This window comes from Synchiropus splendidus, chromosome 7 (genome assembly GCF_027744825.2).
Source record: "Synchiropus splendidus isolate RoL2022-P1 chromosome 7, RoL_Sspl_1.0, whole genome shotgun sequence".
NCBI classification, from domain to species: Eukaryota; Metazoa; Chordata; class Actinopteri; order Syngnathiformes; family Callionymidae; genus Synchiropus; species Synchiropus splendidus.
The window spans coordinates 4,221,473-4,242,527 of record NC_071340.1 but is presented as its reverse complement, the minus strand read 5'-3'; the positions used below and the strand labels follow the sequence as shown (position 1 = coordinate 4,242,527).

The window sequence follows — 21,055 nt, the reverse complement described above, 5'->3', positions numbered from 1 at the left end:
AACCACAAATTCTTGTTTTGGGTCAAGAGCACACTTAATATCAGTTGCCATTCAAATGGCGATGGAATCAATGTTGAGGCCATTGTCACTACCCAATCTGCCACCTGGCCTCAGTAAGTTCTGCAGTTTTTCTTAAGTCATCAGCAGGGCACATCTGGGATCATGTCAGGCAACTATTGCTTAGTGACATCACCCTTGTCATCCACAAAGGAGCAAAGCCACAACATCAACTTCCTTATTAACGGAGCTGCTGCTGGGTGGCATGATTCACAGCCTCTAAGAAATGAAGTGATGAGTTCAATCTGATGCGCTAATGAATTTAGCAAACAACTGAACAAATTCCCACAGGACAACACAAACAGATACTCAACGGACAGTTGAGTATCAGAACAACTGTTCCTGTCAACACTTTTACTTCTTTGTTTTGACTAATGTTGCAGTATGACATAATTACAATCATAGTATCGTCTGAGATGTTTTGTCCTGCATGCACATGGAAGGAAATGGTGAAGGTGAGTGTAACTGCAAAGAAAAGTATATGTGTGTGTGTGTCCCATGATACGTCCATGCCTACTCAAACTTCATAGTGGGAGCATGGATTGATCCGAACTGTAGACTGATCTCCAGTATCGCTCATCTAATGTAAGTTTTTGAGTTTGGATAAAACTTTTTCTGTCTTCATAGTAGTCTTCTTCATCTCACCCAGTACTAGAGAGGAACTACACATTCACTGGTGACCTGAACGAAAGCGTCAGTCAGAGTGACACCTCTTTATTGTGCGCTTCTTTGGCACGCGAGGAAGTTTTCCAGCTGCCTGACCGGGGCTCGCCACTACGTCACGCCAACGCTCGCCAATGATTGGCTGATTCTTGTGCAACCGTGCACTTGTATAAAACTCTGTTGGAGTTGGAAGAAGAGGAAAGAGGCCGGGAGGTGCCTTGTCGGACTGCAGGTTCTCCTCAAGATGCAGAGCTGCGCCAAGTCATGGGGGGTCTTCCTGGCCATGTCGGTGAAACCCGGCCGCAGGAGCCTCAATGACAAGACCCGCATGATTTGGAAACTCTGGCGACCGAGCGGAGTTGCATCTCGGGGGCTCCACAGCACCGCGTGGGTCTGCTCCAGGCAAATCGAGAGAATCCTACCGAGGCACGATGACTTCGCTGAGCGGCACATCGGTCCAGGGGAGAGGGAGAAGAGAGAAATGCTGGACGTCCTCGGAGTCGAGGTAGGGTTTCTTCACAAACCCACCGTCCTCGTCATTGTGATCACATTTCAATGGAACTTCTTTTCTTTCAGTCGGTTGATCAGTTGATCGAAAACACAGTGCCGCCATCCATCAGGATGCAGCGCGCCATGAAAATGGATGACCCAGTCTGTAAGTTTGACAAACATTTCTTGATCTATCGCATGATTTCCCTGCATAGAAGCCAGACGCGAAGTGTTTTCCTCCACGCGCGTGTGGCCGGAGCACCGCTATTGAAATGTAGGTTGCGTCCCTATTGTGCTCCCTCTCTCCGCTTTGGTCTTCCTTTGCACATATTTGGAGTTGTTTGTGCGAAACTCGACAGGCGGCACCAATCTCCTGTTCGGAAGGTCATCGGATGGCAAGTGAAGTGTAAAGTTTCGCCGAGAGCTTCGGTACCAAGTCCAGTTCAATCTGGTTTATAGCCTTCACATTACATCACAGCCGATGAGCTTCCTTATGCTGGCTTCACATGACATTTGCGTGGATGTTTTTCTCCCCCTTTTCATGTCTGATGAATGATTTGTGTTGTCGGCCTCAGAAAAACACAACATCGCTTGAAGTCTTGGTGTTAGTAATATTCACGATCCCTTTCGTTCTTTATTGTGCCTTTTTGTATCACTTTCATTATTAATATTATTTTTAAAAATGTAGTGCCTGTATTTCTAAATATCTCATCACCAAAGCCCAGACTTTCTGTGAGTTAGACAGCCAATCTTACACGTCACACGAATATGCAGGTCCTAATGTGGTCATATGTCCATTAATGTTACTGAGTCTTGTGAGAAAGACATATATGTAAAAATGTCAACATTCGAAACAGTCTAAGTCACTGGCTGAACAGATTTATTTGTCATTTCACCACAGTTTCCTTTTTAGTGATTGGAGGCAAAGAGTCTGTGCACACAATTCTGAATCAGTAAGCCTTTCGTACATATGAAACTGGCATTGTCTCTTCAGTCTACAAAACTGGGTCCCTAATGAACAATTTAACATCTCATCAAATGTCTCAACTTTTGTATGATGAGAAGCACACGCTCAACAAATAACCAAATCACAAACAGCAGAGTAAGAATTGGTGCGATCTCTGCTTGGAATGAGTTGGCGTTCTTTAAACAGATGTAATAATGAAGTCATATTGAAAAAGCTTGCCGGAAGGAAAATGCTGTAGAGTTTTCGGGCACTGGGGTGCTTTGGTGATGACCCATAATAACACCTTCATCTTTGTGGGTGAATATCAATACATAACAGTATAACGTTGAGAGGATTAATTTCATATAAAGAACCATATCTCAGTTGCACTTATGTCAACAACATTACTCTTACAAAAAGGAAGGGTAAACCACAGAGATAAGACATTTAAAGAGGTGCTGACTGGAGGGAAAAAAAGAGTTCAGGAAGAGAAACCACAGAAATATTTTGAAGAAGTTGGCAAGCATTATAGAAGTTTTGGACCTGTCACTCATAATTAAAGTGGGCTGTCACTAAAGAATAAGGAAGTTGGTGCAAGTTGGAAAAAGATTTAACTGCTAACAAAAATGGAGTGAAATAAAAATCTAAAAAATGAATCTCAGAACCAAGTGATTACTTAATGAACGTATGTTTAACAATTTAAAAAAGATAGCGAAATAACACTGTACTTAAAATGTGTTAAATCCAGGAACCAAATGGAGGTTGTCACTTTATGCAGATTTGCTGGCTGAGTTTGCAAAGCCAAACTACTGGAGCATAAGCCGCTCCACGTGGTGTGGAGGCTGTTGTTCCGATGATTCAACTTGTAAATGGGCACTTGTGCTGTGGGGAGAATCTCTCTCTCCGTCTCTCTCTCTCTCAGTTGTTGAGATTTGGTGGTTCAGATGGGTGGTTTTGTTCATACCTCCATGTTGCTAGGCAGTGAAGAAGGACGAAGGAATCTCAGTGGCTGGTTAGATTCTGGCAGCACCACTCTCAAGACGAAATTAGAAAACAAACAAATCTCTGCTGCACGTGGGAAATTGACTCAGAACAGAGCATGAAATTCAGAGATGATCCATTTTCCATTTTCTTAAAGTGGCAGGCTGCATGATGCCGAATTTTGGTTGCGTGGCTCTTTACATTAGATTTTCTAATTAAGCGCTGTATTCTCACATGACAGGCTTCACCGATCATGAAATAAAGAGAGATCTTTAACTGGCGTGTAGGTGAAGGTGTCTCGAGGACATTAGGACACTGTCATGCTTTATCATTCGATGATCGAATGCTGATGCTGTGACTTTGTTGAAATAACCTCTGCCCTGAGCTTTGTAATTAAGAGTCAACACGTTTCAGGTGAAAATGAGATTCTTGAGTCTCTGCAGAAGATTGCGTCCAAGAACAAAGTGTGGCGCTCGTACATTGGCATGGGCTACTACAACTGCTCAGTCCCACCACCGATCCAGAGGAATCTTTTGGAAAACTCTGGCTGGTGAGTGAAAAGAGAATGAGTTGTTGATATTGTGTGTCATCAAGTGTAAAATTGATTAGACATTTGGCTTATGTTATCTCTTATCTGCTGAGGCTTGATGACCTACTGTTGTCCTTTAATCGGCTCACCAGACTCTTCCCCCACAGGGTGACCCAGTATACTCCCTATCAGCCTGAGGTTTCCCAGGGTCGCTTGGAGTCTTTGCTGAACTACCAGACGATGATCTGTGACATCACAGGGTTACCTGTGGCCAACGCCTCACTGCTAGATGAGGCCACAGCTGCTGCTGAAGCCATGCAGCTCTGCCACAGGTTTGACTAAACAGTTGTGCATCAGGTTCATGAAAAATTCACTCGCATGTTTTTCCTCACAGACAAAACAAGAGGAGAACCTTCTATATTGACCCTCGCTGCCATCCGCAGACCATTGCTGTGGTCCAGACCAGAGCAAAGTACTAGTCACACTCAAGCAGACCTCTTAGCGTCGTCTTTGCTAACTAGGCATCCTTGTGTCGCAGCTACATCGGTGTGAAAACGATGCTGAAGTTGCCACATGAGATGGACTTCAGTGGGAAAGATGTGAGTGGGGTTCTCTTCCAGTACCCTGACACCGATGGCCGAGTGGAAGACTTCACTGCACTTGTGGACCATGCTCACAAGGCTGGGGTGAGGCAACTTCAACAGCAGGAAATTTTGAAGCATTGTGTTTTTCTTTGCTTTGCATTTTGCTCTTCTGATTAGGTGCTGAACCTTCCTTCTTTCCCCTTTCCTCCACCCAGCATGTAATATCCGTCTACACTGAGATCCTGGTTATTACATGATTTTATCAATATAATTTGGATTAAAACATATTCCAAGTCTAACAGGGTGTGGTTGGATTGCAGGTCGCAGTGACATTGCAGTGTTCCTGTAAAGGTCACCCCCAATTTCCACTGACTATGCAGTGGTTACTGCAGTGCACTTTGTTGTTTTTGGATTACCACTAGGAGCGGAATGCAGTGTTGCGGAGCGGTGGTTTTCCACCCAGACCAGATCCCCCATAGTGAATGAATTTGGCCAGTACAACATCTGTGTATGACATGCATGTTCTCTGTCTCATGGCTTTCAATTTCAGCCCAGACTCTTTCCTTTGTTGTCTGTCCTTTCTGTTGTCTCCAAAATGAATGTCTCGTCATCCATGTTGTCAACTTGTCGTCAATCACGAGAATTACGAGAAGTACACCGGTTTTCATAATGTTTACTTTATTCTTTCACAGTAAAATGTGACTAACGACAACTCATAGTTTTTCATTTTGAAATTTTCGCGGATTCAAATCACTTTTCTCACAGTGATTTCCTGTCTGTTCCACTCCAATTGACGCAGTGCTGCAGCGGTGCAGTAACACGCAGTAGCGCCGCTCAGTTACTTGGTAATTGACAGATTGAAAACAATTCATTCTTTTTGGAAAAACAATGCAGCAGTTGAACTTACTCTCCTCGATTACACATCCAGGAAACGAGTGTCTGGGGTCTAGGTGCACTATTAGCTGCTGAAAGCACGGCTGCTTATCCAAAACATTAAACTCCATTAGCAATGGTTTCGTCTGTGGTTTGCTTTTGTGATCCATTCTTCTTGGTAGTGCTTGCATCTGGTGCAATGATATGAGGACAAGTGTCTCGATAAATTTGTGGTGTTTTGGTGGTTATCTCTGCGGCTGACTTGGTGGCTGCACATGTTGGAGTTCGATTGTTATTTGCCTTGACATAGCAGTTATGCCAAATGACCGTTGTGTCTGGCTGGCTCACTGTCCATTGCTGCATGTAGTGTTGTGATTTTACGGGGAAATTCCTGTGACTGTTTTGTTATTGTTACATAGCAAGGTACAATTTAAAGGAGTAATAACATTACTCATAATGCATTAATATAAATAGCATCCTGTTAAAAAAGAAAAAAAATCATACATTGTCATTTGATCGGGCGATCATGATGATGTCGTGAATGGCCATATATAAGGTCAGTTGGTGCAGCTCTACTTCAAATGTTGTTCAATGTAGGTTGTATTTTATAATGTCATATAATGTATGTTTCCTGAGTTGCCCTTGTTTTTCATCATAAGTAATACATTTGAATGGAAAAATCTTAAGAATACAGACAACCACTAAAATCAGTTCACGTCCAAGTTTTTCTACTTCTAATGTTTCGAACCAAGCCTGGAAGTTTCATAAGAATAATTTGTCTGGATTCTGGATTTTTGGATTTGTTTAATACACCTGCATACATGATGTGATTCAAGCATAAAAGAAGAAAAAAATATGATAACAATTGGAACAGTTGATCTGTTAAGTCACGGTCAATGTGAGTTAAAATGAAAATTAGGTATTTCATAAAAGTATGGACTAACTTTTCCCATGTGTGTTTCTTGCTCAGGCGCTGGCCTGCTGTGCCACTGATTTGCTGGCTCTGTGTATCCTGCGTCCTCCCGGAGAGTTCGGCGTTGACATCGCGTTGGGAAGCGCCCAGAGGTTTGGTGTGCCTCTATGCTACGGTGGACCTCACGCTGCATTTTTTGCTGTCAGGGACAACCTGGTCCGAATGCTCCCTGGCAGGATGGTGGGGGTCACAAGGTCGGTCCACGTGAGAGAAACAGAAACAAGTGCAGTGTTTAATACTTGTTTATGTTTCAGAGATGCGGCTGGTAAAGAAGTGTACCGCCTCGCTCTGCAGACCAGAGAGCAGCACATTCGCAGAGACAAGGCAACTAGTAACATCTGCACCGCACAGGTACGGCCCCACTTTTTCAAGAAGAGGGCTATATCTTACAGACTGAAGTGAAGTGTCTTTTGAAGTTGTATTGTCACACAGCAGTATGTTTCTTTTTAGACAAAAGTCTAAAAAGAAGCATGTACAAAACATGTCCAGTAAGAAACATGTCGATGTACATAAGCCCTTGCCATCGAAAATGCCTGGTTTTACTGGAGCTGACTTAAAATGTTCCAACATCGCTGACAAAAAAAAATCTGCAGCATGTTTATCTGAACTACTAGGTACCTTTATATTTGTAACTTAAGCATTATGTCATCATATTACTTTTATGTGGCAGTTGGAACTCATTAATCTACGCATAGATACAAGATTTAATTAAAACTTGGATTAAAAACTTATTACTACTTTTCATTTTGTCTTGCAATGCAGATGGGAGTAGGTCATTATCAGTAATCACAACAAAGACAACAAAGTCCAGAATAAAATTGTTTTGAATTGAAAAATCAATTTTGAATCGAATTGTAGCCCCAAAAATAAGAATCAAATTGAATTGTGATATAGTGGAAGATTTCTGCCTCTACATACCACGTGTTAAGGAGTGAGTTGTTAATTTTTGCGCATGCACAGCTAGATTCTTCCCGTTCAGTTGTCTTATTTTTTTGAAAGGCGTTGATGGAACAGAAACCGTGTCACAGACTCTAGCCTGACCAACAATCAATGCTCCATTTGCTGCCGTGTCAGATCCTTCCACTTGGTTTCATTGATTATTCCTAAGATATCGGTGCATGTAAATGATCAGGTACATATACCAGCAAACAAGACATCTCTTTATTTTCCTTCCAGTTTCCTGACTGAGTCTCGTTCATATTCCTTTTGTTAATTTGAGTCTTCCAGCTCAATGAATGCATCTCCAAATGATTCCAAATGATACTTTCAGTACTTAAATACGTACGCAATAATGTATATCCTTAACAGGAACACGATGTAAAGTAACGAAACCATTGCGATCCTGTCTGGACACGCGGTTGGTGGAAACTACTTTTCTTCCGCCTGTTATGTATGAGCGCAGCCGAAGCATGCTGAATGGCTGACCGTAAGCGGAGCCATGTGTGGAGCTACTTCAGCGCCACAAACAACCAAGAAGCTGTGTGTGACGCCTATCAAAAAACTATACAATGTTGTGGCAACACAACAAACAGTGAAATACTTAAGGTTAAACCATCAGTTCAGTACTATGCATCAATGAGCTTAAGGGAGGAGGAGTGTTCAGCGTCCGCCTCAAGTGCAGCTGCCAGGACGAGACAGACGTCTCTGGCGGAGTCAATCCATGCAGCAGGCATGCACTATCCAGGTAAAGTGAAGTGATAAATAATATAAATAATAAGCTCCCAAATTATTCTATTATTTTCAATCAAACTAATTAATATATATAACTTGAATTAATAATTTATATTAATTTAACAGTGCAATTATTGTGGCACTATTTGTTCAAGTATTTTACTGGCAATTTCAATTTTGAGTTGCCAGTATAATAATCAGTTGTTAGCAAAAAACGGAACAGATGAAAGGGGAGACGGTAAATATGTTATTGACAGTGGTTGTTAAAATTTAAAGAATCATTTATTTCAATGTTTTATTTTTTCAGAGTAAATAAATAAACAATCAACCAGTTACTCATTCTTGGAAGCTATGATTATGTGTAGTGACATACATATAGGTATCGGTAATCGGAATCAGTATCGATATAATATATTGATATATATATCAATATAATCAGTATATTACTCAGTATCGGATCAGAAAGGAAATCAGTGGAATCGAACATCACTAGCGAGCGAAGAAGCAGCTACCTTGAAATCTGAACTTGTTAACATCTCATGTCCTGATATTGTAACATTAAACATCGAAGTCAAATTACTCATTTGAAGGGGTTGGATATTGGTGAACCAACTTCTATGAACATGACATGATTTCTCAGACTGATCTTGAAAGCTTATGAATGCCGGACTTTTTGTCCTATATGGGACATAAAGTATGATGATAACTCCAGTCTTTTTCTCAATTCTAATCTGGTGGAAACCCTAACCTAAATCAACAAAATAACACTAAACATGTGCTGATCCTATCCGTCCTGGTCACTCCCAGAGAGAACCTCAGCATCTTCATCTGTGCTGCCTCCAGTTGTGCCTCCTTATCCTCAGTGCCACTGTTTCCAAGCCATACAACATTGCTGGCCTGACCACCATTTTGTACACGTTCCCTTTCATCCTTGCCGACACCCTTTTGTCACACATCACACCTGACACTTTTCTCCAATTATTCCATCCTGCCTGCACCCGCTTCTTCACCTCTTTCTCACACTCTCCATAGCCCTGGACAGTTGAGCCTAAGTACGTAAAATCCTCTACCTTTTTTATCTCTACATCCTGTAACTTCGCCTGTCCACTTGGGTCCCTCTCATTTACACACATGTATTCCGTCTAACTGCGGCTAACCTTCATTCCTCTCCTTTCTAAGGCACACCTCCACCGCTCTAGCTTATCTTCCACTTGCTCCCTGCTCTCACCACAGATCACAATGTCATCTGCAAACATCATTGTCCGAGGGGCTTCTTGTCTAACCTCATCTGTCAACCTGTCCATCACCATCGCAAAGAGGAAGGGGCTCAGAGGTGTAAGACAGTCTTACACCTGGCATACATGTCCTGCACCACTCGAACATACTTCTCTGCCACTCCATACTTCTTCATACAATACCACAACTCTTCTCTTGGCACTCTGTTGTATGCTTTCTCCAGGTCCACAAAGAGTTTAGCTCCTTCTGACCTTCTCTGTACTTCTCCATGAACATCCTCAAAGCAAACACAGCATCTGTGGTGCTCTTTTTGGGCATGAAGCCAAACTGTTGCGCACATATACTAACTTCTGCCCTTAGTCTACTTTCCACTACTCTTTCCCACAACTTCATCGTACGGCTCATCGACTTTATCCCTCTATAGTTGCCACAACACTAGACATCTCCCGTGTGGGCACTCACCCACTTCTCTTCCGTTCCTCAGGAACCCTCTCACTCTCAAAGACCTTGTTAAATGTTCTAGCCAAAAAGTCTACTGTCACCTCTCCTAAACACCTCCACAGGTATATCATCAGGCCTCACTGCCTTCCCACTCTTAATCCTCTTCAATGCTCTTTTCACTTCAGCCTGCCACGTCCATGTAATGAGTGTATCAATATTTTCTTTACACCCCTGTGTCCAACACTTAGTTATGTTGAATTCTGAATTCTTCGTATTCCAAATAATAAAAACTTTGTTGGTAGTTAGGCTGATAACGGCTCTTTTTATTAGCTGAACCCAAACGGTAATAAGACAAGTTGGAGTTTGACCTATGATCTAATACTTTCCCCTCCCCCCCGACAACATCCAGGCTCTGCTGGCCAACATGGCTGCGATGTACACCTTATATCATGGCCCGCAGGGCCTGAAACACATCGCGGAACGGACACACAGTGCTACTCTGATCCTGGCTGAAGGTATCTGTTGTGCTGATCAACGTTTCTCTGCTATATTCATAGTCCTAATAAACTTAATAAACTTTCAGGACTGAAGAGAGCTGGCCACAGGCTGCACAACGATATGTTCTTTGACACATTGAAGGTCAACTGTGGCATCATGGCCAAGGACATCCTGGAGAGAGCTGTACAGAGAGAGATCAACCTGAGGGTCTTCTCTGAGGGTGTGGTGAGTGGAAATGAAAAAACAAAGAAGTACTCCATCAGATGGCAGTAACAACCTTATGCATTATTTTAAAGGTCCCATAGTATGGCTCTTATGACGTCCATCATATGAGTCCCTTGCATGGTCCTAGTCAAAGGACATCAATATCATTTTAAAATGTGCTCCTGGTTTGACACATTAGTGATCAGAAAGTGCCCCTGGCACAGAGATCTCTACACCACAATGCTAGAGAAAATGGCTGGCTTTTTCAAGTCAAGATTCTGACTAAAGGTCCTTGTGTGTGGACACAAACGTCCACACACAAGGGGATTAAATTGAGCTTAAATCATGAAACGAATCATGTGTTATGCCACTCATATTAGCAAATATAGATCAGGGCAACAAAAAGTGTTTTTAATAAAAATTCAATCAAAGCACGTGATGTACCGTTTCACATGTAGCATCAATCCAAGGCGTAGCCGCCGTTCTCTTCCCTTTCATTTTGAATTTACTTCAGAGTTCAGTTCCATCAATTTCTCCAGAATTTTGAGACAACATTGTGACCATTGCTTTTCACAGTTGGGTGTCTCTCTGGATGAGACGGTGACAGAGAGAGACCTGGACGACTTGCTGTGGGTGTTTGGCTGCGAGTCGTCAGCTGTAAGTCTTCAGCAACTCTCTGTCTTTACAGTGAGAATTCCATGACAGTACATTGCATCTGCAGGAGCTGATTGCTGAGAAGATGGGTGAGAGGATGAAGGGCATCATGGGAACTCCCTTTAAGAGGACGAGCAAGTACTTGACACACCAGGTCTTCCACAGGTTGGTTGTACCTCAGACTCGCTCATAATAAAAACTAGTATTTGCAATGACCCTAAAAATCTCAAGTGCATTTCAATCCCTTGAGATGTAATTTTGAATACTAAAATTTCTGTCTGAACAACACCAGAAAATGGTGAAAACGACACCAGCTAAGGCTAATCTTATCTTGGAGGCTGTTTAGTTATAATATATGCTCCTGTGTTATAATTGAAGAAAACTGAAGCGTACACACTCATCAATTAATCTTGCCTTTAGTTATCACTCAGAGACCAACATTGTACGCTACATGAAGCGCCTTGAGAACAAGGACATCTCATTGGTTCATAGCATGATCCCTCTGGTCAGTCCCACGTCTGTTCATCATTATGACCAGTCAGCCTTCATATGTTAAAATCTTGTGTTGGCATTTTAGGGATCCTGCACCATGAAGCTGAACAGCTCCTCAGAGCTTATGGTGAGTGCCGCATTTTTGTGAGGACGACACTTTTGAATATATATTTGCTCATTCTTGATCTCTGCAGCCAATCACATGGAAGGAATTTGCAAACATCCACCCGTTTGTGCCTCTAGATCAGGCAGAGGGCTACCAGAAACTCTTCAGACAGCTGGAGAAAGATCTGTGTGAAGTAACAGGCTATGACAAGATCTCCTTCCAACCCAACAGGTAGAACTTTTTTTTCCTGAAGGAGCTATTATTCAGGATCAGTACAGAGGAGCTGTGGTCAGCTTCACAGAACCTTGAATCCTGCCAGTGTGAGTGACTTTTTATGGTCTTGTGGTAGTTGTGTGGCGGCTCAGATTAATCCATCAATCTAAATTATAATTTAGAGTGAGTGAGTTTGTGTTGTTGTATGTCACTGGCAGGGGTTGGCAACCATCACCACCCAAAGAGTCATTTTCATTCTCTCCTCAACTTGAGAAAAAAATGGTCCGGAGCCGCAATAGCCTTATCAACTTGAACAAAAATTGTGAGCTTTTTAAAATTATACATGTCATAACAATCAAATACAACAAACCGAAGCACAACATGCATATGGAGGTGAATTTAAACCAAAACAAACTGAGCTGTGCTGGAGGATTTGAGTTCTTCTCGCATATTCCTTGAATATGAAAATAATATGTCCTCAGGAACTAAATGAAATGTACAAAAAAATAAATGAATACATTTATCCACATAGTAGCTAAGTGGTATATTGCAGATACCAAAATACACTGGCCAGACTTGATGAGAAAGACTAATGTACTTTTTATTATGACTAAAGGAAAAAATGCCCTCCAGCAAAATTAGCACTTTTCTTGTGCAGGGAAGCTCCTCTGCATGAGGCTGTGCACAGACATTTATGTTTCGTTCCTAATAGGGGTAAACCTTTTTTTTACTTTTCTTTTTACATTTTTAAACTTGTGTCACTACAACTTCAGTCATAATATGTTGAGTCCACGGCTAACTAATATACCACTCACGGTTTATGAACAAGGAATTATCATGTTCACGCTCACGCTTCTTAATGTCTGCATGTCGATCTTTGAACTTGCCAAGGTGAAAACTGTTTCTCTTTTTGTCCCTCCCAGCGGCGCTCAGGGAGAATATGCTGGCCTGGCAGCCATCAAAGCTTACCTGAACTCAATGGGGCAAAGTGCCAGAAGTGTAAGTTTTACGACACTGATAAATACAAAAAATGATTTACACTACTGTCTGTGTAACATAAGCAGGCTTGGCGTGGAAGGAAAGCAAATGACCAGATTGACAAATGGTTTAAAAATGTAAAAATGTTTGAAGTCTCTTCAAAAATACGAGGCCTTTAATCAAAAGCTAATCCAAAGCTTTGGTGGATTTTAAGTGGCAACATTGGTATTCTTCTCAATTTTTCTATTTATATCTGTCTGTCACAAAGCGGTTTATCGACTATGTTTGTATTTGATATATAACAGTTATAATTATCTGCAACGACTGTGCATCAGAGTGTCTCAAGAATGAAAGCAAACAGTGAGCTTGGGAGGCAGAAGTTAAAACGCTAGCTCTCCTGTCAACACTCAAATGGAATCTGAAACTAATACCATCTGGATCCGACTGAATTGGTCTGTTACCAAACCTAAATCTAGCAGAGCAGTCAATTGTGACCTTTTGTACACACAGAAGTAAGGACTGAAGTTTCACCATCATTACTGGCTATTTATCAGATTGCTGTGTGAACAAAGTTCATTTATCAGTTGCTAGTATTGATTGCTCCCTGGTCACACTGACATCATGCCACCAATGTCCTGCTTGACGAATTTCTCTGCCAGTTGGCCGTCAGCTCGAGGACGTGCTGAGATAAGGCTTACTTGCAGATTACACTCTGGCTGAGTCAGGCGTTTCTTCCTGTTGTGGAGCCACTCTATTATTTGACCTCCTGCTCGTACACACATCTTAGATAGTGGTGAAATAGTCAAAGTCCACGCCAGCTTGTGCAAACAGACTCTGCTAGTTATCAGCTCTCAAGATGCCATATTTGGTGATTTTAAGACTGCAGGAATGCAGAGCCCAGTGTCTGTAGCTGGTGTGACCCGAACCACAATCAGTCATTGGTCACTGCAGCCGAACCCATCAGTGGCTGAAGTTTAATGAGTGACCTGCTTACAGCAAAATATGTCGCCCTAATAAGGAGGCAAACCAATGACTTGGACAAGTCATTATGCTGATGTCTGCTCAGGAGTCTATTGAATAGTGAAGTGTCAGCCTTCTATACGTATCAGTGTATAATGTGGAATCAGATTAAGTGACGATTATAGCTGTAACCTTTAAAGTTGGTTCATGTTTGTTAAATATTGTCCATATTCAGTACATGTTGCAGCTTCTTTTCTCAGTTTCCAAATCATGAAGTGGCAGAGGTCATGAGTTATACACTAATTTGACAGAATAACTACAGAGCACACAAATACATTTCAGTGAAACTATACATTACAGGGTTCTCCCAGGGATTTGATCTCTGGTGAATAGAAGATGAAAATATACTTAAAACTACAAAAACACACCGAGCACAAATGCAGCTTGAATTGTGTGTGTGAAAAACCCCCCCAACATTTCCTGTTTCTTTGTGACGATGCTTTTTTCTCCTTTCTCCTCAGTCATACTTTCAGGCAATAGCGGACCAACTCTGCTCGAGATCTTCATAGTTTTTTTTTTCTCTCTCCCAGGTGTGTCTGATTCCCAAATCTGCTCACGGCACAAACCCAGCCAGCGCTCAGATGGCAGGAATGAAGGTGCAGGTGGTGGAGGTAGACAAAGATGGCAACATTGACATGGCACATCTAAAATCCCTGGTGAGGTTCAGGCTTGTGTTTGAGTTTCAGAGACCTAGCGTACCAAAAAAAATGACAATGGACAGACTGACAAGATTTGGAAGGAGTCTAAACAGATGATGTTCAATTGATATGATTGTACATTGTATGAGTAAGGAGAAGGTGTAAAGAAAAGCGGAATGACTGTCAGGAAAAGTATACATTTGTATGAATAAGAAAGAGGAGGAAGTGCTGATGATGCTGTCCGGGCGGAACAGGAAGAAACAGTGTCAATATATATTTCAATAGAAAACGTATTTGTCTTGTTTAATTGAACATATCGTCTCCCTCCTGCAGGTGGACAAGCACAAGGCTAGTCTTGCTGCAATGATGATCACATATCCTTCCACGTTTGGCGTGTTTGAGGAGCAGATTGGAGACGTTTGTGAGTTAATTCATCAAAATGGCGGTCAAGTGTACCTGGATGGCGCCAACATGAACGCTCAGGTTAGGAGCCTTTGCAACTTATCTATCATGAAAAAAAGAAAAATGTTGAAACACGGAAGCTTTTTACAAAATGGGATTGTACTCTTTAATTTCACTATAATAACAAGGGTTTTACAATTACTAAGTGAAATTGAACTGAAATGTTAAAAATGTTAATATAATGTTAATGAAATGTTCATAATGAAGGAATGCAAATGTCATCTCTCCAGGTCGGTTTGTGTCGACCCGGTGATTATGGCTCAGATGTTTCCCACCTCAACCTTCACAAGACCTTCTGTATCCCTCACGGTGGCGGAGGACCCGGCATGGGCCCCATCGGAGTGTGCGCATCTACAGCATGGTGAAAGTAATTCAAAGTTCTGATTGTACTGACTGAGTGAACTTTTTGTTAGTAAGCAGCACTTGGCTCCATTCCTGCCAAGCCACCCGGTGGTCTCCATGCAGTCAGTCAACTGCAGCAGCTCGCTCGGAACCATCAGTGCCGCGCCATGGGGCTCCAGCGCCATCTTGCCTATCTCGTGGGCCTACATCAAGGTCAGGGTCTGAAATTTTTTTGACAATCAGTCGATCACTTGATTCTCAAGCTCTATATGATGTAAGCCACTGGTAGGTGGAAACAGTGATGGAGCTCAGTAAACTGGGGGCTAAATGTTTTCAATCAATCAAAAGCAATTCTTTTGAAAATGATTATCATTTCAAAACAAAAGTCTCAATTAACGCTGCATAGTGTTATTTGACAATTAAATAATGTCCTGTGTTCCATCAGATGATGGGGTCAAAAGGTCTGACACATTCTACAGAGGTGGCCATTTTGAATGCCAACTATATGGCCAAAAGGCTCGAAAGTCACTTCAAGATACTCTACAGAGGCAGGAAAGGTTTTGTTGCTCATGAGTTCATTGTAGACCTGCGTCCGTTCAAGAAGACAGCAAACATTGAGGCGGTTGATGTGGCCAAGAGGCTGCAGGATTACGGTGAGTGGAAGCAGAAAGGACAACTTGGCATTGCTTGTTTGTTTCTGTGTTGTGATAACTTATCCTTGATGTCCTAGGCTTCCATGCACCCACCATGTCATGGCCGGTGGCTGGAACTTTGATGATCGAGCCCACAGAGTCAGAGGACAAAGCTGAACTTGATCGGTTTTGTGATGCCTTACTGGGCATACGGCAGGAGATAGCCGACATTGAGGAGGGACGGATGGACTCTCGTACCAACCCACTCAAAGTATGACTCCACTTTTACTCACTTTACATAGGCCTTTTTTTTCTGCACTAATCAAATGTCTTATAATATGATAGATACTTCTAAAGTAGCAAAGCATCAAAATGAAATAAAAAAATGTGACAGCCCCCCTCGAAACACACATTTGACATTGAGAGAGTTACTAGACTAGAAGAATGGTGAATGCAAAAATATAAATCACAGCAGCATTTTTGACCACCTTAGACAAACTTGTTTCTTAATAAAAACATTTTGGCAAGATGCTAGTTGCTGCATTTCAACGTGTAAGTTGGTGTAATGTTCAGACCACGTAACATTACACCCCACCCTGATGCGTTGAAGAGCACCGAGAGGTTCTCTCCCTCCCGCAGTTAATCCTCATTCTTGTCTTGGAAAATATAGTTATAGGGATCATTTGAATGATTCTAATTGGGTTACATGAACTAATGTATTCACAAATGTATGTAATAGGAATCAGCGAAAGTGAGTGTTTTGTTTCGCAGCCATATTCATAATTTTTGAAATTCTGTGTCATACTTCAGAATATCACAGCTTATAGTACGTTTCATCATGCTAAACACTGTAGATAAATCGAGATGAGTAGTTGCCAACCTTTTTGTGGGATGTGTAGCTCTACTTTTCATCTCTTTAGTTAAATTAACAGCTAAATTAATGATGAACAATATCATTTCTCTTAAACATTTAAATCACAAAAATGACGAAAAACAACGCAGGCATTTTTCCAGAAAATCGCACTGCTTGTTGTGAACCTGCAGATCCACCAGCAGACTTGCATCCACAGTCAGTGAGCCGGCCAGCCCAGATGGTGGTCATCTGGCAATACTTCTCCATCAAGGAAAAATGTGAAGAAATGTGTTAGTCACACCATTCACAAAATGAATCATGAAGAAGAAAACATAAATACATTGCACTGGAATATAAGTTTTTTGGGGGTAAAATTGTTAAACAAAATCTGTTGCGTGATCTGTTCAAAAGCAGAATTAACATTTAAATATTAGGCAGGTCTGCAGCAAGTTTGCCCCATCACTGAGTGCTGCAACATGGCACTGCGTCACATAGGATGAAAAGATTTTATATTGCTGTCATGATGACTCCTCGCAATCCATCGATTTACCAGGCCGTTCCTAATCGACTGGCAGCTCTTGATAAAACTGTGAATCTTACTTGACGCGTGTTTGCGCTCCAGATGGCCCCACACTCTTTGGCCTGCATTTCTTCCTCAACTTGGGACAGACCATACTCCAGAGAGTTCGCTGCCTTCCCGTTGGTGAGTGTCCGAAGTTGACTGTGATAAATTAAGACTTTAACTGATGTCATGCTGTGTCACAAGTGCTTCTTTTCCAATTGTCCAACTACTTAAAATCTTTTGCTCAGTTTGGTTCACTTACAGAAAACTGTCTAGTCAGGGATTATCCCATCCCCATTGCTTTCAGGTGCTCACATGTATTCAATTTTGTCTGTGTATGAGTCATGAATTTCTTTTGACATTGTTGTTACTCCATTTTTTAATTAAGGTTTCTGAACATGTATCGATCTGTTGATCGATCAATGCTGCTCATTGCTTGCTTTCCTGTGGTGATGCGACAGTGGGCGTGAATTGCCTCCTCTCGAGTTTTATAAATTACCACACTACCCTCTTTGAATTTAACCCACAGCTTCGCAGGGAAGAGAGCGAGCCACAGTCTTCAATTCCTGGAACTTCTTTCCCATTGCCTTTTCCTGTTTGGGGTGAAGTGAATTTGTCATTGCCATCTTTCGTGTTGTTTTTTTATATGTTCAAAGAATATAACCATATAGCAGACTCTCCCGCCAAACACACAGTGCTTTTGTCCGTGGAGCTCATATTCGGTTTAGTGTCAGACAGCAGTTGGGAAGCAGCAGTTGATTTACTGTGCCCTTTGCGCATAATTCCGACAACTCACGCTTCTCTGATCAGCCGTTTCTGTCCTCAAGAGTTTCCAACCAATGTTCTCAAAATGTCATGTCACAGCTTTGTTTTTTGTCTCAATATCCTGTTATCTCTCTGGAGCGTCCCGTCCGGTTTCTTTATTATTCACTTTCATCACAAGGTCTTTCAAATTCCCTACAATGATGACAGTAACTGATTATAGTGGTTATTTTGTCAGCCCCTTTTTCAATTTAGGCATAGTTTTCAAAGTTCGTTCAAATAAGAACCTATGGTATCTTAGGATAGTTTTAGTCTAAACATTTTCGTCTCTTCCTTTTTATTCAAGAGTTAATTTCTGTTTATTCATTCCAGTTGAGTGGTTTTCAACAAAATAATGACTGACTCTGGAATAACAAACATCTTGATGGAATTTATTGATTGACTCTTCATTGCAACTATGCTAAAAGTGCTTTGCTAAAATGACAGACCTACTGGAGCCCTAAATACAAACATGTTGGGTTCAGTTATGTGCTTGGGATTATAGTAGATTATTACGACTACTGTACCCTGTATACATCCATTCAACATTATTGAGCTGCTGGAAAGCACTTCTTTCCAATGCCACTCTTGCTCTACCTCTCTAGTGGCATTGCACCAACCCTGATCCTGGTATTGAGTATTGACCTGATGCAGACGCTTAAAGTGGGATTGTCCATTATGAAAAAATTGCCGATCTGGGAGCCGGGAGGCATTTAAACTCTCTTTAGTGCACATGTTCACGTCTCGCACGCAGTGCCCGTCATAATGATAACGTGGCAGCAGCTCAGAATCCGAATCAGCTTTATTGCCAATGTCATTGAGGATCCCACCAACGTGGAAAGTGCTTGGGTACATAGTGCAATAATGAACAAAATAAATACAATAAAATGAAAACAAATTGATCAGTCTGACACCGGAGGTAAAAGCTGTTCTTGTGATGGGAGGTTCTGGTCTGGATTGACCGCAGCCTCCTGCCAGTGGGAAGAGGGTCAAATGGTCCATGACCAGGGTTTGAAGGGTCTGCTCTGATCCAACCTGCTCATCTCTCGATTCTGGAGACATGGGGCTACAACTAATCACCTTTGCATCAGAATGCACAATCGCTGGCAGTGCTATAACACACTGTGATAGAGGAGGTGAGGATATACTCGATGGTGGCTGTGTAGAACAAGCATCTTAGTCAGCAGTTGGAGTTTCCTCAGCAACCGCAAGAAGAACATTCCCTGCTGGTCCTTCTTGATGAGGGAATTGATGGTCAGCTCCCAGCTCCTTAAGGTCCTTAGTGATGGTGGTTACCAGCAAGTGGAAGGAGTCCACTATGGAAATGGGCGTCTCAACCATTGTGATCTCCTTGCTGTCAAGACAAGCCTCACATCTGACCAATGAAATACATGCTAACTGTGCTTTTTTACTCTGTGTATTTTCCACCACTCTTCTTATGCTGTGGGTTAGGGCTATGGAAGCAGGTTGCACACATGCATTACAAGAGTATGTCTGACGCTTAAAATCATCATACATACACAATGGAACGAACAGTGCAGTGAACTATTGGAGCTGGCTGATGTTTAAGAGCTGATTTGTCTTTAAGTTGCTTGTGGTTAGTCAAAATGTGCATTTGCACTGACCCAATTGTGTAATAATCAAAAGACAAAGGCAATTGTTTCTACCTTCTTTATTTTTAAATTTCACACATTATTCGCTCCTCAATTGTGAATTATGCAAATCTTTGAATTCCCATCACTGTTTTAAATGCTTACAAGCTACTATAGCAGCCACCGCAGTTGATGTCGAGCGATTGCTCACAGTGGTCCAAGAGACTGCTCAGGGAGTTTGTGTGTTTGTTCAGACACATGACGAATTAGAGGGAACATTGATTACGAGTAGGGCATCATCTAATGATCCTAACTTTAGGGTGTCCTGCTGAAAAAAAAAAAAAACAGGACGTCCAATTTGTCATGGTTTGCAGTTAAGTGTGTTCCCAGGACGCTCATAAGTCCCTCTAGCTAAATGCCTGATTGGTGCTGTGTCCTGTCTCGTCTTTTTCATGAGGAAAAATGTTGTTGATGGACTTCATCTTAGTAATTAACATTGATGATTGCATCATCCCTGATCTGTGGTTTCAGTTTTGGAGGTAGTGCCAAGTGAATGCCGGAGCTCCACTGAGCTCAATTTAAGCCTTCAGTTGATGTCTCTCCCTTGTCCCTCGCAGCCCTTCATCCGCCCCGAGACCAAATTCTGGCCATCCATTTCCAGAATAGACGACATCTACGGCGACCAGCACTTGGTGTGCACTTGCCCGCCCATGGACGTGTATGAGTCCCCTTATGAGGAGAAAAGGGCTTCATCATGAATGGCAAGAGGACAACGTAAGAGATTCTTAACTTATTTCAGATCTAGTCCCCTCATGAAGCAAAATTATATTCTGCTGTATCGCTTGGCATTTATCGGCATAAAAGAACATGCCAGCTGATTGGAATTGAAAGTGGGAATTGAATATGACGTTTGCAAAACCTTTAACCTCTCGTTTCTCATCTCTCTCAATGGACCAAAGGTGCATCCCAAATTAAAATGCATCCAGCTCAAAGTAAATCTGCCCTCAGTGCCTTTTGACTGTTGAATCAAACTGCCAAAATGTGGATTATTCATAACCTTTTTTTTTTTTTTACATGTGCATGGTTTTAAATGTGTCATAGTTGAGGCTGTGATTTTACGTGTTTCTAATCTGTTGTCTGTAGGAACTAAATTTGAAATGTCTTAAAAAAAAAGTTTGGTTGGCGTGATGACGGTGAAAATAAAATGCCAAAATGTGAAATGTCTCTTTCCATTAAAATAGACGTGAATAAAATCTATGTTGTGTTGTATTGTTTATTTTTCAGTGTGCTTCACTCCAGTCTGACGCTGGGTCATAGCGGTACATGTTGCTGTTATCAGCAAAGGGAGGCCCGTTTCTTTGCCTCTGCTACAGGCTGATCTCCACCAGAAAACCCATCAACAACATGCACACAGCACATATTAATCACTGACATATTTTAATTATAAAATTAAAATTGGGACCCATCCAGAAGTTCATAGTTTTATTACTGTTCTTCTGGGCTCACACTGCTTTCATTTGCTGAGGTTCAGTCCTGAGTTCAATATGGAAGTGGTATGCTCTCTG

At 41.8% G+C, this 21,055-nt stretch overlaps 1 protein-coding gene across 3 annotated transcripts; it reads left to right on the top strand.

The window, feature by feature from the left end:
• The first annotated feature begins 267 nt into the window (after nucleotides 1–267).
• Nucleotides 268–20,743, top strand: gldc (glycine dehydrogenase (decarboxylating)). Of its 3 annotated transcripts, none has more exons than XM_053870983.1 (26): nucleotides 268–512; nucleotides 588–642; nucleotides 707–1,225; nucleotides 1,297–1,375; nucleotides 3,551–3,686; nucleotides 3,833–3,997; nucleotides 4,060–4,137; nucleotides 4,204–4,351; nucleotides 6,093–6,289; nucleotides 6,350–6,446; nucleotides 9,853–9,958; nucleotides 10,027–10,166; nucleotides 10,722–10,802; nucleotides 10,867–10,964; nucleotides 11,220–11,304; nucleotides 11,377–11,418; nucleotides 11,486–11,628; nucleotides 12,534–12,609; nucleotides 14,139–14,264; nucleotides 14,580–14,729; nucleotides 14,939–15,051; nucleotides 15,122–15,263; nucleotides 15,496–15,703; nucleotides 15,781–15,953; nucleotides 17,158–17,238; nucleotides 20,108–20,743. In XM_053870983.1, the coding sequence occupies exons 3-26, from the start codon at nucleotides 965–967 to the stop codon at nucleotides 20,246–20,248; spliced, it is 3,066 nt and encodes a 1,021-aa protein (XP_053726958.1). In that variant the 5' UTR covers nucleotides 268–512; nucleotides 588–642; nucleotides 707–964; the 3' UTR covers nucleotides 20,249–20,743. The 3 variants fall into 3 exon arrangements, with proteins under 3 accessions (XP_053726958.1, XP_053726960.1, XP_053726959.1); XM_053870985.1 differs by having other exon boundaries at nucleotides 268–642; nucleotides 20,108–20,264; nucleotides 20,450–20,743; XM_053870984.1 differs by lacking the exon at nucleotides 588–642.
• The last annotated feature ends 312 nt before the right edge of the window (nucleotides 20,744–21,055 follow it).

Excerpts from the sequence above, each read along its gene's own strand:
- gldc (XM_053870984.1), top strand. The coding sequence starts at position 965 with ATGCAGAGCTGCGCCAAGTCATGGGGGGTCTTCCTGGCCATGTCGGTG. Across the intron at positions 11,629-12,533 it reads ATCTCCTTCCAACCCAACAG|CGGCGCTCAGGGAGAATATG; the intron begins GTAGAACTTTTT and ends TGTCCCTCCCAG. Across the intron at positions 15,704-15,780 it reads CAAGAGGCTGCAGGATTACG|GCTTCCATGCACCCACCATG; the intron begins GTGAGTGGAAGC and ends TTGATGTCCTAG.